Genomic DNA, 16,472 nt, shown 5'->3' on the forward strand with positions numbered 1-16,472 from the left:
GGGAGTGGGACTGTTTAAACACTCCCAGCCAAAGGGGGGCTCCATGCAGGGGCTGTATGCGGGGCTTGCCCCCAGAACCCTGAGATCATGACCTGAACTTAACTGACTGAGCCACTCAGGTGCCCCAAGAAATAGCTCTTTTGAGAGCAGGAAAGTGCCCCAGGATACGTGTGAACCTAAGTAGGCAGCTATATGAAGATATCCAACAGTGGCCATATTGAGGATAGTTTTCTCTGTTTTTGTTTCTCCCTGTGATTTAGTGCCACTACAAAATAGCCTTAGTTTGTGTTGTAGTTGGCCTGCCTTGAGTAGAGTTGAATTTGCCTGGGATTTGCAGCAGTTTCAGATAGATTGCACCAATTCTGATTGATTACCTTCCTACCATTTAGAGATTTAAGCAATTTATTGAGCCCAGGCTGCCCTTAACTTTTCTACATTAGAACAGGTCACTATTTCTGTAAAAAAACTAGGCAGAAAGCCCTGCTTGGGACAAGAGTTAGGCAGAGAGCCCAAGACTGAATAGATCGTCCTCCTCATGGACACCTGCTCACTCTGGAGCATTGTGATGGGAACCTGAAGGAAATGAGAAACGTGGTGACCATAGCAAGTGATATTGGCTCTAGTCAGTAAATTATACCACTTTTTTGTTGTTGTTGTTGTTGTTTTTTGTTTGTTTTTTCAAATAGCTCTTGGCCTCCTTCTGTGTGTTGTTGAGCAAAAGGTCTTAAGTAGTTTAATTGTTGGAGGTACATAATAATGTAGAAGATGGTCATTACATATGCTACACTTTGCCAAGTATAGACCAATTCTGAGGGCAGGCTGGGAAAATCCAGAGAGTGTGAAGATTGACAGCATCACATTGAATGCCACTGGACAAGAATGGTACAAAGTGAGAGCTAACAATGAAGCAAAGTAGAGCTGTGCTCCGTTGTCAGTAAACTACAGTGACTTCACCTAACAACAGAGCCATCAAGTATGTGACACAGAAAGGGACAAAACTGAAGGGAAAAATAGATAATTCAGCAGTAATTTGAAGACTTCAGTTCCCCCACTTTCAATAATGAATCAGACAGCTAGACAGAAGATCAACAGGAAAGGAAAACTTAATACCCTAAACCAGTTCTTCCCAACAGATATCTATACGATGCTCCACCCAACAATAGCAGCATGCACAATCTTCTCAGGTGCACATGGAACATTCTTCAGGGTAGACCATAGGCTAGGCCATGCAACAAGCCTCAATAAATGTTAAAGGATTGGAATCATACAGTGTATGTTCTCTGATTACAGTGGATTAAAATTAGAGATGAATAACCAGTGAGTTAAAGAAGAAATCCAAAGGAAATGAGAAAGTACTTCAAGATGATTGAAAATACTAACATACTAAATACAACATACTAAAACTTACAGGATGCAGCTAAAGCAATGCCTAGAGGGAAATGTATAGTTGTGAACACCCGTATTAAAAAAGAAGAAAGATAACTCTTCATCAGTAACCTAACTTCTTACCTCAAAACACCAGAAAAAAAAAAAAAAACAGAACAAACCCCAAAGCAAGCAGAAGGAAGGAAATAATAGAGTAGAAATTTACAAAATATAAGGACACCAGAAACAGAAGGACAACAGAAAATCAGCAAAGCTAAAAGTTGACTCTTTGAAAAAAAAAAAATCAGCAAAATTGGCAAACCTTTACCCAAGACTAACCAGTTAAAAGAGAAGACTCAAGAATGAAAGATGAGGTCGCTCGGCCGCTCCTGCGCTCGTCCGGGCCTCGGGTGGCGGTCGGCGGGCAGGTCGGTCACGGCAGTCGGTCGCCGTGCAGGGGCGAGGCTATGTCGTGTTGGCAGCCTGGCAGGGCCGGGAGTAACGGGACATCGCCGCGGAGCCTCTTCCCCCAGCTACAATGCGGCCCGAACGGAGGCTGCGCCGCCGCCCTCCGGTCCTGAGGAGCCCGTGCTGCCCAGAGCCCACAGCGCCCTCTTACCCGTGCTGATGTCCACCGGCCCGACACTAGCCCCTCTGAGCACAGGACCCCCCCCCCCCCCCCGCCCCAGGACATGAAGCTGTTGGAGAACTCCAGCTTCGAGGCCATCAACTCACAGCTGACAGTGGAGACCGGCGATGACCACACCATCGGCAGGATCAAGAGCTACTCATGTAAGATGGCAGGAGACGACAAACACGTTTAAGCAGTTCTGCCAGGAGGGCCAGCCCCACGTGCTGGAGGCACTGTCTTCACCCCAGACCTCGGGCCTCAGTGCAGCAGACTGAGCAAGAGCCAGGGTGGTGAGGACGAAGGCCCGCTGAGCGACAAGTACAGCCGCAAGACCCTCTTCTACTTGATCGCCACGCTTAACGAGTCCTTCTGGCCTGACTACAACTTCACAGCCCGAAGCCACGAGTTCAGCAGGGAACCCAGCCTCAGCTGGGTGGTGAACGCAGTCAACTGCAGTCTGTTTTCGGTGGTGCGGGAGGACTTCAAGGCCTTGAAGCCACAGCTGTGGAACGCGGTGGACGAGGAGATCTGCCTGGCCGAGTGTGACATCTACAGTTACAACCCAGACTTGGACTCAGATCCCTTTGGGGAGGATGGCAGCCTCTGGTCCTTCAACTACTTCTTCTACAACAAGCGGCTTAAGCGGATTGTCTTCTTCAGCTGCCGCTCCATCAGTGGATCCACCTATACTCCCTCGGAGGCAGACAACGAGCTGGACATGTTGCTGGGGGAGGAGGAGGAGGAGGAGGAGGAAGAAGACGGTGGAGGTGGAGGCAGTGAGGGCGGACCCAAGGAGACCAGCGCCATGGAGGAGGACAGGGTCCCAGTAATCTGTATGTGAGGACCAGGAGCAGAGGCCCCAGCTTCATTCAGCTTCAACCAGTGCCTGGAACTGCCCACTCCAGGGGCCCCAGGGCCTCCCCAGCTGGTGGCCAGCCCCTGTCCCTGCCTCGGCTCCGCACTGCCGAGGCCACGCCCACCTAGCCCTTTGGCTCCCGCCTCCGGATGTCTACTTACCCCACAGGCTCCAGCTGCCCCTGCTGTGGTTGGACGATAGCACCAGTGGCCTGGTGGGAAGAGTCACTGCCCTTTCCCAGTGAACTGACACAGGCAGGGACAGCTAGACTACAGAGTTTATTTTTATATTTTGTGCTGGATCGGGCCTGGGCCTGCACACTCCAGCCCAAAGGGCCTGAGACCCAGTCAGCAGGCTCCTGTGATCACCACCCTGGGCTCGTCCAGCCCCTGGCCGCCCACCTGTACCCCCTCCCCCACCTCGCCCGTTGGGCAGCGTGCACTGAGTGTCACTTTGCTGCAGCTGGTTTGTTTCCAATAAAAATTTCTGTAACTTAGTGGGGAAAAAAAAAGAAAGATGACATTACTACTGCCTCACAGAAATAAAAAAGGTTACAGCTTGGTATTCTGAACACCTGGATACCAACATGTTAGAAAACCTAGATTAAATGAACAAATTCCTAGAAAGTAACAAACTACCAAAACTGATTCAAGAAGAAGTACAAAATCTGCATAAGCCTATAGCAAGTAAAAAGGTTGAATCAGTAATTTTTTTTTAAAATACTGCTAAGGGGATCCCTGGGTGGCGCAGCGGTTTGGCGCCTGCCTTTGGCCCAGGGCGCGATCCTGGAGACCCGGGATCAAATCCCACGTCAGGCTCCTGGTGCATGGAGCCTGCTTCTCCCTCTGCCTGTGTCTCTGCCTCTCTCTCTCTCTGACTATCATAAATAAATAAAAATCAAAAAAATTATTTAAAAAAATAAAATAAAATACTGCTAAGAAAATCTCAAGTCTAGATGGCTTTGTTGGTGAATACTGGCAGATATTTAAAGAAAAATCAACTTTAATCCTTCCCTGTTCCAAAAAACAGAAGGGAAGGGAGCACTTCCTCATTCAATGAGACCAGTATTATTCTGCCACCAAAACCAAAAACATCACATGGAAAAATACTCAAAAACTATAGACCAATATCTCTAGTAAATATGGATTAAAAAATACTCACTAAAATACTCAAATACCAAATCCCGCAAGAATAGGAAGAGTTCCTTTTTTTTAAGATTTTATTTATTTATTCATGAGAGAGGCAGAGACATAGGCAGAGGCAGAAGCAGGCTCCCTGGGACCCTGATCTGGGACTTGATCCCAGGACTCCGGGATCACAACCTGAGCCGAAGGCAGACACTCAAGCACTGAGCCACCTGGGTGTCCCACTTTGTCCCAAAGTGGGAAGGGTTCTATAGCATAAGCAAGTGGGATTTAAGTGCAAATTTGGCTTAATATCTGAAAATTAATGTAATACTATCACATCAATAGCATGAAGGACAAAAACCTTATGATCATTCCAGTGGATGCAGAAACTGACAGGGTAAAAACACTCGACAAGCTGGGAATAGAAGGAAATTCTTCAACCCAACAAAGGAGGTCTACAAAAACCCATAGCTTATGCCCTATTTAGTGGTGAAAGACTTCCACTAAATGCTTTTCCCCTAAGATCGGAACAAGACAAGAATATCTGTTCTCACCACATCTATCAAGCCTTGTACTAGAGGTTCTAACCACGCAATTAGGCAAAAAAATTAATAAAAAGGCATCCAGATGGAAAAGGAAAAAGTAAAATAATCTCTTTTCAGATGATATGATTGTGTATATAAAAAATTCTGAGGAATCCATTTAATTGTTGGAACTACTAAATGAGTTCAGCAGGATAGGTCAGTATGCAAACAATAAAAGTATAGAACTTACACTGTGAAAACCTCAAGTCATTATTGAAAGAAATAAAGAAGACCTAAATAAGTGGAAAGGCATCCCATGTTCATTGATTAGAAGACAATATTGCTACGATGGCAATACTCCCCAAATGATCTACAGATTCAACGCAGTCCCTATCAAAATCTCAATTGGCTTCTTTGCAGAAATTGGCAAAGCCGATCCTAAAATTCTTACAGAAATTCAAGGGACCTAGCGTAGCCAAAACAGTCTTGAAGAAGAACAAAGATGGCATACCCACACTTCTCATTTTCAAAACTTTAAAACTTCAGTGTTACATTGGTGTGTCACTAGACCTATATCCATGGGATAGAATTGAGGGTCTGGAAATAAACCCTCATGTTTTCAGTCAGTTTATTTTTTTTTTTTTTAGGATTTATTTATTTATTTATTTATTTATTTATTTATTTATTTATTTATTTATTCAGAGAGAGCGAAAGAGAGGCAGAGACACAGGCAGAGGGTGAAGCAGGCTCCATGCAGGAAGCCTGACATGGGACTCGATCCCAGATCTCCAGGATCACACCCCAGGCTGCAGGCGGCGCTAAACCACTGCACCACCGGGGCTGCCCCAGTCCGTTGATTTTTGACAGGAACGCCTGGGTGGCTCAGCAGTTGAGCATCTGCCTTGGGGTCAGGGTGTGATCCAAGGGTCCCGGAATCGAGTCCCACATCAGGGTCCCTGCATGGAGCCTACCTCTCCCTCTGCCTGTGTCTCTGCCTCTCTCTGTGTGTGTCTCTCATGAATAAATAAAATATTTTTAAAAAATTGATTTTTGACAGGCATGCCAAGAAAATTAAGTGGGGAAAGAATGGTCTTTCAGTAAATGATGCTGGGAAAACGATATCCACATGCAAAAGGATGAAGTTGGACTCAACCTCACACTATGAGTGAAAAATTAACTCAAAATGGATCAAAAGCGTTAATTATAAAACTCTTAGGGAACAGATGTATACATTTTCATGACTTTGGATTAGGCAGTCGTTTCTTAAGACACTAAAAGCACAAGGAACAAAAGAAAAATGAAACAATAAATTGAAATTCATTAAAGTTACAGACTTTTGTGCTTTAAAGAATAACATCAAGAACTGGAAAAGATAACTCACAGAAGGGGAAAAAAACATTTTCAAATCACATATCTAATAAAGGACTCATATTTAGAATATACAAGGAATTCTTACAAGTCAGCAGTAAAGAACAAACTGCAATTCAAAATGAGCAAGGGAATCTGAATAGACGTTTCTCCAAAGATACACAAATGGCCAGTACATGGAAAGATACTTGAAATCATTAGTCATCTGGGAAATGCAAATCAAAACCACAAACTACCACTTCATAACCGCTAGAATGTTTCAAACTAGAAGGACAGATGGTAGCAGGTGTTGGGGATGAGGTGGAGAATTTAGAAACAATCACACAACTGCTGGTTGGAATGTAAAATAGTGCGGCCACTGTGAAAAACAGTTTGGCAGTTTCTCAAAAGGTTAAACATGGAGTTACCGTATGACCTAGCACATTTATTCCTAGGTATGTGCCTAAGAGAATTGAAAACCTAGGTATATACCCAGAAACTTTTATATGAATGCTCATAGAAACATTGTTTGTAATAACCCAAAAGTTGAAACAGCCCAGTGTCCATCAGCTGATGAATGAACTAGCAAAATGTGATCTATCCAATGAAATATAATTTGACCATAATAAGGAATAAAGTACTTTGTATGGTACCACATGGATGAACTTGAAAACATGCTGATTGAAAGAAGCCAATCACAGAAGACCTCATATCGTATAATTTCACCAATATGAAATTTTCAGACCCGGCAAATCCACAGAGACAGAGAGTAGATTAATGGTTGCCAGGGGCTGGGGGGAGGGAAAAGCAATAATGACTGCTCATGGATCTGGGATGTGTTTTGGGAGTGATGAAAATGTTCCAAAATTGATTGTGGTAATGGCTACACAGTTCTGTGGATATACTAAAAGCCATTGAACTGTATGCTTTAAAAGAGTGAATCATATGGTATGTGAATCGCATTTCAATTAATAAAACAACTTGGATAGCTTTTACATACCTACATGCAAATGATTTGATGGCAAAACATATACCTACCTTTTGATGGTAGAGATTCACATGTTTAGTATTTAATTTGTTTTTTTTGAAAGAGTGTAGAAAGGGTTATGCCTTTCACTGTGTGTTTCGTTCTTCCACACCTTAGTTGTGAGAGGCTTAAAGTTAAACTGTTGGTGTAACTAAGTGGCTAAAAAGACTATCATTGACCTAAAGGGCAGGCTTTAGTAAGCCCTTGATGAAATTTCACCCAGACGAATGTAGCCTTCCTTTCCTCTCTCCCACACTGTGTTTCTTCCACCACCAAACCCAATTACTTCAGTTAGTTATCTCCAGCACTTCCCTGATTTTATCCATTTGTTCAAAAATCTGTTTCAAACAGGTTAGAAATCGCCCTGTCATTCTCTCTACTTTTCCCATTTCTGCTACCTAACTCTGTGATTATGGATGAGTTTCCTAACCTGTGTGCTCCTGTTACCAGCAAAGTGAGGATAGTTCTCATCCACCTGCCCAAAAGCAGGAAGGTGAAGTGAACTCCTCGGACCCCGTTTGGTACTTGAGATCCACCCTTCTGGCACTTACTGCAGAGCGTTTCTTTGCTCCTCCCCAACGCTCCCCCAGTCTGTAATGGCCCTTGATGGGGTTTTACTATGGTAATGAGCATTCACTCATCCCCTGTTTTTCATCTTCCTTGAGGTGTTTGAGCTCAAGATTCTTATACCTAGTGAGACTCTGTTCTTGGGAAACCTGATAATATCATCTAATCAAAATACTTCCCATATTATTGTATTTGGTTGTATGTTTATGCAGCAGGTACCCAGTTCTTTTTTTTTTTTTTTTTTTTTTAGGTACCCAGTTCTTAATTAAACAGAGTGAAACAAGTGATTTCAATTTCTTAAAAATATTTTATTCATTTATTCATGAGAGACACACACAGAGAATCAGAGATACAGGCAGAGGGAGGAGCAGGCCCGGGATCATGCCCTGAGCCAAAGGCAGATGGTCAACCACTGAGCCAACCAAGCATCCCAGTAATTTCAATTCTTAATTACTAACTTGAGAGGGCAGTGAAGCTAAAGGTTTTACAGGTAAATTTAAATTTAGTTTTCAATTTGGGTTACTTTTCTTTCATTTTCTTTTCACAGGTAATGGTAATTCAGGATTTGAAGGACAGAGTCGCTATGTACCATCTTCTGGAATGTCTGCCAAGGAACTCTGTGAAAATGATGACCTGGCGACCAGTTTGGTTCTTGATCCCTATTTAGGTTTTCAAACACACAAAATGAATACTAGGTAATTGTAAGTCTTTATCCTGATGTGGAGCAGATGATGATGTTGAATTTAAGGAAAGAGATGCTGATTTTACTTTTAGTCAGAACTTAAAATGACATTAAAGGAAAGGTCTTTGCTGTAGAAGATTTTCTATATGTGAGCCAAGAAAAGCAACAAAAGCTTCTAAGGGTCTTGTCAGTTTTAATTCTGTGTTCTTATTTTATCTCAGGCTGTTTCTATTAAAATATAAAGCTGGAGGCATCTCATTTTCTATTTTAAATGTTAATGATAGTTATCTTAGCTGAAAGAAAAACCGTGTGAAACCTTGAAAATGTATATGATTTTTTTCCTACTCAAAGTGGGTTACATCAGTGTTTTTTTCATGATTTTATTATAGACTTTCTTCTTTTAAATAATTGCAACTGTATATAAAGAATTTTGCCATCATGTTTAATCTTTGAGATTCAGCTAATCATTGTAAGAAAGAATATTTTTAAAGACATGCTTCTGTTCAGTACACAGATAAGAGATGTGTATGTGTTTTGAGTATCCCTTACCGTCTTGTATCAAATAGTATTACACTGCTTTTGAAATCTGTAATCCTTTTAAATTTTTTAATTCATATTCTCTTAAACATCATTCCTCCCCCAAAAAAGGCCCTTAGACAATTTCATAATTGCCACCAGACACTAAGTCAGAACATTACAACTTTTTTTACCTCCTGAGTGGCGAAGGGTTTTCAAGGCTAATGGAGTATAACTGCAGGGATTGAGAATGTAGAGCAGGTCTGGGCCACTAATCCCTCCTATGTTCCTCATACTTGGTGCTGGTGTTTTGTAGTTCCAAGGCCAGTGACCACCCTAGAGGGATGTGACCACCAGGTGACTGGTCACTGATAGTTGGGGAGGGAGAGTGAGTAAAGGTGATTAGAGGAAAATCTTGTGCCATTTCCCCTTTTAATTCAGTCCCTTGCTAAAATTTAAAACAAGAGACTGTGTGATTCATTTATCAGTATATTCTAAATCCAGAAAGAACAAATTCAGACAAAAATGAGACTTTTGGGGATCCCTGGGTGGCGCAGCGGTTTGGCGCCTGCCTTTGGCCCAGGGTGCGATCCTGGAGACCCGGGATCGAATCCCACGTCGGGCTCCCGGTGCATGGAGCCTGCTTCTCCCTCTGCCTATGTCTCTGCCTCTCTCTCTCTCTCTGTGTGTGTGTGTGTGTGACTATCATAAAAAAAAAAAAAAAGGAGAGCGAGAGACTTTTGTTTTTTGGGGTTTTTTGTTTAATATTTTTATTTATTTGAGAGAGAGAGAATGAGTGGGGACAGAGGGAGAAGGATGAGCAGGGAGCCTGAAGCAGGGCTCCATCCCAGGACCCCAGGACCATGACCTGAGCCAAAGGCAGACGGTTCACTGACTGAGCCACCCAGGCACCCCGAGTCTTTGGTACTTTCATGTGATTTCCTGTCATCATAGATCTTCCCTTGCTAAAATGAAGTGACAAGTTTGAGTGGATTTGAGAACTTATTTAAATAGCTCCCTGCCATCAGAGTGATGCCTTTTTTTAAGTTGGCAGCTGGGTGGCTGTTGTCTGGAAGATTAGCAGGATTGGTTGTTCTAGTATCCAATTAAAATCTGGTTTGCATTATTTTAAGTCTATTTCCCTTCTTTCCCCAGTGAGGCCCACTCTCATTCTCCTAGAAGGTCCTAATAATATTTAAGAAATGTGACTCACTTTCACATAACAGTCTTAGATATTCAGAGTATTACTACAAAGGCCCATAATTATGACCTGGAATCATCAAGAAAGAGAAGAAAGAGATTATGTTCTTTGCGCCTGTATATTGAAATATAGAAGCATGCAAGTCATCTTAGAAAGTACTGCATCAAAATTAAAGCAGAAGTTTCACTGGTTTAGGAAAGAACTCCTATGTATTCAGTCTCCCCTTCCCCTGTCATTCTTTGTTTCAAGAGATGAGCAGTTACCTGTTACTGGCTTCTGCAGTAGGAAATAACTCATATGTTTAAATAAAAGTCCTCCTTGACAACAGCTTCCCATAATTAGCTTACATGTGAGTCACTTGGGGAGTTTAAGATGCATGTTCTGATTCAGTAGCTGTGGGCTGGGGCCTGAGATGTTCCATTTGTAACAAGCTGCCACCTCTACTTGGAGTAGCAGGTCCTAGGCCATCTGGCCTACTGAGCTTTGTTGTGATGTAATAAGTGGATAAAAAGTTCTTAATCAGTAGTTTCCTAGGCTCATTTAAAAACAATGCAGCCTGGGGCACCTGGGTGGCTCAGGTGATGATCTCAGGATCATGGGATTGAGCCCTGTGTCAGACTCTGCACTCAGCACAGAGTCTACTTGAGATTCCTCTGCCCCCCCACCACCACCAGCTCACACACATACACGTGTGTTCTCTTTCAAAAATAAATAAAATCTTTAAAAAAATAAAAACATGACGTCCTAAGATGTAAACTTTCAGGTTACTCCACAAATCTGATTAAAATTCAAGACGTTACTGTATCCAGGTGCCTCTAAATTAAAATGCAGGATCCAAAATCATTAAACATTCAGAGGAAAACCTATATTCCTGTTTTCCAGTACAGTATGTAATTCTACTCCTAGAGATCCAGGAGTAGCCATTGGTGGTGGAGATGGTTGTGTTGCCCTGTCTAGAACAGGTTGGCCAATGGCAGCATCGGCACCCTGGGCCCATGTGACTGAGCCAGCAGTGCTGCTGTGACCCTGAGCACTGGACTGCCTTTCACCAGAGGCATTTATTTCAAAAGTGCTTTTTTTTTTTTTTTTTTAATACTTACAGATTTTTTTTTTTTAAGATTTTATTTATTTATTCATGAGAGACAGAGAGAGAGAAAGAGAGAGGCAGAGACACAGGCAGAGGGAGAAGCAGGTTCCATGCAAGGGAGCCCGACATGGGACTCAATCCCAGGTCTCCAGGATCAGGCCCTGGGCTGAAGGTGGCTCTAAACCACTGAGCCACCTGGGCTGCCCAGTACTTACAGATTTATTTCAGAGAGAGAGAGTACATGTGAGGAGCCAGAGAGGGAGAGGAGAGAGAGAGAGAATCCTCAAGCAGCTCCCCACTGAGCATGGGGAGTGGGGCTCCATCCCACAACCCTGAGATCATGATCTGAGCTGAAACCAATAGTCAGATGCTTAACTGAGCCACCCAGGGGCTCCCATTTCAAAGGTCTTTTGACGGACTCTCTTGTAAGCTGCCATTTGGGGAATACACAGAAGTTTTATTAATGAAGCTTGTTAATCTTAGTGAAAGGCATATGTGTTCATTTAATCTTAGTGGAGTTACTTGAAAATAAAACTTTGCCTTCCAATTCTTCACCTTTTGAACAAGAATTTATTAAAATGTTGACTTCCATCATTCTCAAAGGTACCATTTTATGGGAAATAAGGAAAATCAGTAGTGCTGCATTAGAATAGTTTTGACTATTTCTTAAATTATTAGTTTATGGACTTCTCTTTCTTTGGGGGTGAAAGATGTAACTGGAGCTTGGATCCTCACTGTCGAAGCTCGTATGTCTGTTACTTGTAGGAGTGATCTCGTTCCCGTGTTTGTGCATCTGTAATTTGATTGTCCTTTCTGTTTCTCGATTTTATGCCCTCTTCCCCTCCCTCTGCTTCTTTCAGTGTGCCATCAGAAACCATGTTCAGATACAGTAGATACTTAATGCTTTAAGAATATCTCTAGCTGGCTCTGTTTATGAATGCTTATGTTTTAATCTTGATAAATCCCTACATTTACACACAAGTAAGTCAGAATTGTAGCACAACTATCTAGAAATGATATAAAAATAGTAACTTTAGTTTATTGGGAAATATTTAGATCTAATTGACTTTTGTCAACTATGAAAATTAAATTCTTCTTTAAAAAAAAAAAGATTTTATTTATTCATTCATGAAAGACACAGAGAAAGGCAGAGATACAGGCAGAGGGAGAAGCAGGCTCCAGGCAGGGAGGCCGATGTGGGACTCAATTCCAAGACTGCGAATCATGCCCTGAGCCAGGGACAGGCGCTCAACCGCTGAGCCACCCAGGCATCGCTAAATTCTTCCTTTTAACCAGAGAACAGAGTTGCTAGTCATGCCTCTGATTTTTTTATGTCTCTAATAATTTAACAAGCACGTGGAGAGGTGATAGCGTAAAGCAGGCTGGACACCTTCTGTAATGCCCCTTGTTGTAGGTAGGCGACCTGACCCGGAGGTTTCCTTCTCCTGGGTGAGTGGGGGGACGCTGAGCAGGAGATAACATGAAAAAATGGGAAGAGTCCTCACAGGATTTTTGGGACTTTTAGAATTTTTCTCTATTTTTTCTAATGCAAACTACACTTCAGCCTATCTCCTCTTTCCACTGCTGAAACCATCTAATTTTAATTTTGCTTGTTTATGTATGTGATTTTTTTGTATCCAGTATGGGATGTGAAATTATAAATCACTTGAAATGTCACTTTAAAATCAAGTGCTTGATTAGAAAACATAAAGACATTTTTAGGCCTTCTAACTTAATGTGATCAAGAGAGGAAGGATGTTGTGTGGGAAGGAAAGAATTGTGGCATATTGGCCTTTGTTAGTATGCTGAGTCTGCCCAAGGCCTCACAAAAGCTCTGAGTGTCACAGCATTTTAAGGACTTGTGGGACAACTAATATTCTAAGTCTGTTTAGAAGTTATAAATACAACTTACACAAATAGTTTTTATTGTTGTTGTTTGTTTTTGCATTTATATAGCGCCTTTCCTTCGAGGAGCTCAAGGCATTTTTCAAAATCTGACAGTTTTCCTCACAACAACCCTGTGAGGTAGGTAGAGTGCATTACAAACAATAATAAGATACCAACTAACCTGTTTCAGCCTTTATGATGTTCTTTTATGTTAAGTAATTGGAGGTGTCAGCATAAACACGATTTTTAGAACATTTTGCAAACCTTTTAAAATAGTTTGGTCTTAGTAATAGCTGTATTTAAAAAACCACTTGTACTCCATAACAGGGTAATTTTAAAAGAAAGCATTCATCAGGAGTCACTCCCTGGGATTAGCTGAGCACTGATTGCAGGACTCAGCCAGGTATGTCTCTGGTGGTTGTTTCCTTTCAGGTCAAGAAGGAATGAAGAGCTGTGATTCTAGCATGATTCCTCAGCATCTACGAACTGTCCGTGTGCAGTTGAACTTTCTTCAAAGGGGGAAATGTGTTCACAATGTTGCTTCACAGTCTTCTTATTTTATATCTTAAATATTTGAGCATTTTCTCTCTCTTCCTCTCTCCTTCCCTTGCTCCCTTTTCTCTGTCCCCCACCCTTCTCCCCCTCCCTCCAGTCAGCTCTTGGGTGTACATGCTAATGGAAGGGCACAGTAGTACAGCTAATACAAATCTGCAACTTCCCTTCATTGCCACAGTGGTCACTTGGGTTTGGAAACAGAAAATCCAAATAGCAAGAAAACCTGGGAAGTCAGTCTCTGGAAAGAGTGGGGAACAGGTGTGTGGGAGTGTGAATTCATGTTTTTTTCTGCCCTTTTTAATAATAAATGACTTAAGTGACATATTTTTGTATTTCTTTTATCAGACATTGATCAGAGGTGTGGAGAGAGAAATGTTTGGTTTATTTAAAGTTCTAAAGATTATAATATTAAGAGAGGGAAGAGGGGCATACTGATTTGGAAATGCCAAATACCTGTCTCTTGCCTCCCCTGCCGCGCCATTTGCCACCCCCCAAATACTAAATTCAAAAGTATATATTTGTGTCTACCCTTCTTGCTGTCTGTGGCTGGGCTCTGTGCTATGCTCAATGGCGAACACAAGTCAAATCCTATTCTGATCATGAAACAACACCAGAGGGCCCTCAGAGTCCACAGGAGGGAGTAGGACTGGGCCCAAGGCCTGGGTAATAATAGTCACTCCATTAACAACCTTCATTAGGCTTTGTTTTCTGCATTTATGGAACAAGAGGGTTGTTTCACAATAACCTAAATATTCTTCTAGCTTTAAGAACTGTGGCATGAGGATAGCTTTGTAGGTTTAGAATGATTGTGCTTAAGGAGAGGACAAAGGGTATTTTTCTCCTCAAGTAATAGAAAACCACTTCACTTTTTCTAGGGTTTTCAGTGCCTTTTGCTCTGGCCCTATTAGTTGTAATAATCTTATGTCACTAAGTAATTTTATCTCTCCGCAGTATTTGTTATAATGGGATTTGACTTGAACTGTCAGCCAGGTGATTTTGATATACTTCTATCAGATTATTGAAAACTGTCTTGTTTCCTTCCTGTCTGCACCCAGAACCATTTCTTCCTCCTTTGCCTATCATTTCACGCCTATAACAGCCAACTGAGACAGTAAGTTTTGACAGTATATTACATCTTAGGTGAAATGGAAGTTCCTGCCAGTGAGAAATAGTAAGGGACAGTGCAGAGGTTTTATATTTGAAGCAATAGAACTCAGGAAAGCAGAAACAAAGCCCAGGAGAAGCAGCAGAATATTACTAAATTGACAGTTGATTCTTTTGGTTTTAGCATATAAATTGTTTGGCATCATGAACAAAGAGTAAGCAAAACTAAAGTAAGCTGGCAGGCATTTTTAGATAGGGAGGAACATGTTTCAGGAAGTGGAGAGCACCCAGAAAGCCTGTCAGGAAGAGCCAGCATCCATTCCAGGTCTGTAACTTATTTTTCTGACACATTCTCAAGAGCTTTAGGTGAATTTAGCCCAGACTTTGGCTTGCTTTCTCATGCATCAAGCCATGCGGTGTTTTAAAACTGTCACCATTGGTTAGTTCTACATTAAACATGGAACAATGGCTTGGCTCTTTCTGTGCTTCATAGCCCTGCCACTTAACATCGTAGATTTATTCATTGTATTCACTGTAAGTGAACTAGTGCTTTTCTCTTTACTCCACAAAACATGAATTTCCTGCCATTTCATATTCTGTATTGCCGACAGCTATTGGGTGTCTTGTCTGTTCTTCGTGTGCAGAGAACTTCATAGTGTAGGGTTACGCAAGGAGGGTTTAGATTTTCTAAGAAACCCAATCTTGACAAAATCGCTTATGGTGGTTACAAGTAAGTAGTTTAATATTCTATCTGTTTGATGGTATGGATGTTTCCATAATTCTGCAGGTGATTTTTAGATCATTTTAGTGGTAGTTCTCCGACGCCGTATTCTGACAGCCTAGTTGAAGACTTCTGAGTTTAAAGGATTTGCACTCTCCCACCTTTGAGGGCTGGTGTGAGGGCTGGTATGCTAATTGATTGAAATGGAAGATAATCTAGGGTATTATCCATTTATTCATATGATCTCTCCAGGATGTGCTTGAAGTCTTTCTCATAGTTCTGCTTACTAGTCATGAGAAACACTGAAACTTGAATCTCTGGCTGGTTAGTTCCCAGAGGTGTCCGCTTGCATTTCTAGAGTGGAAGTCCTTTAGAGGTCTTGTCCAGTAAATAGTATATACGCATTCAGGGTCTCATGTCGTCTCTCTTCCTTGTTCTAGTACTTTCCCTCAATATTGCTGGCCAAGCTGACTCCCTCAGTCCCAGTTCAACTCTTTGAATTCACCCTCATTAAGATCCTCTGCCTAGACTTCCTCTCACTTTGCCTGCCCAGCCTTTTGATTCTTTCCTGACAATGGTAATATTCTGCTTTTTCTTTAGAAAGCTGAAATCACCACTTTTCTCATTGCTCACATCACTGTCAACTCCAAAACCCCTTCCCAAACAGACCTTACTCCTTAGTTCTGGTTTCCATACTTGAAAGTGCTGTAGCGTGTAGTTTGTACCCTGCTAACTTGGATTAGGAAAGCGATTCCTTGCTTTTAACCCTTGGATGCATGTATGTTTCTCTCAGTCCCTATGGAGTTTTCCATTCAAGAGCAGTGGTCATGTTTTTCCCCATGCCACCTGTGTACCAGCACCTAATAAAGAATCCTTGGTGAGATACTGTGCCTTCAAATCTCACTAAATGTTATGAAGGCCTTTGTTATAGCTTACCTGGAAAAAAAATTCTGCTTAAATGCTTCCTGTGCTGGAATTCATGCCAGGTCTTACTTCCATGTTAGCATGTTCAGGGGTTACAAGATATGCAATTTTAATTGTTGGAGTAAGATGCGTTGTTCAAATATATTTTCTCCTTGACCACTAATAGTTTCTTCTTAACAGTTTATTTGAACAGCAGTCTAGCTCCTTTTTGTTGTTGGACATTAAAAAAACAAAACAAAACTTTGAGAAGATAGACCAAAGGAATTTGACATGAGAAGAAATTTTGAAACTAAGGTCCAAATACCTTTAATCATAGTACATGTTTTAGAGAGCACAGCTTTAGAATAAGGG

General features: G+C 41.8%; 1 protein-coding gene and 1 pseudogene across 5 annotated transcripts in view; both read left to right on the top strand.

The window, feature by feature from the left end:
* KMT5B (lysine methyltransferase 5B) overlaps nt 1-16,472 on the top strand; it is a 56,123-nt gene that overhangs the window by 20,365 nt on the left and 19,286 nt on the right. For all 5 annotated transcript variants that reach the window (XM_041773708.1, XM_041773707.1, XM_041773706.1 and 2 more), the window contains exons 3-4: nt 7,992-8,139; nt 12,887-12,955. In XM_041773708.1, the coding sequence (XP_041629642.1) occupies nt 7,992-8,139; nt 12,887-12,955 (217 nt within the window). The remainder of the gene's footprint in view (nt 1-7,991; nt 8,140-12,886; nt 12,956-16,472) is intronic.
* Nucleotides 2,043-3,353, top strand: LOC121501553 (annotated as a pseudogene).

The sequence above is a fragment of the Vulpes lagopus genome, chromosome 11 (genome assembly GCF_018345385.1).
Source record: "Vulpes lagopus strain Blue_001 chromosome 11, ASM1834538v1, whole genome shotgun sequence".
Lineage (NCBI taxonomy): Eukaryota > Metazoa > Chordata > Mammalia > Carnivora > Canidae > Vulpes > Vulpes lagopus.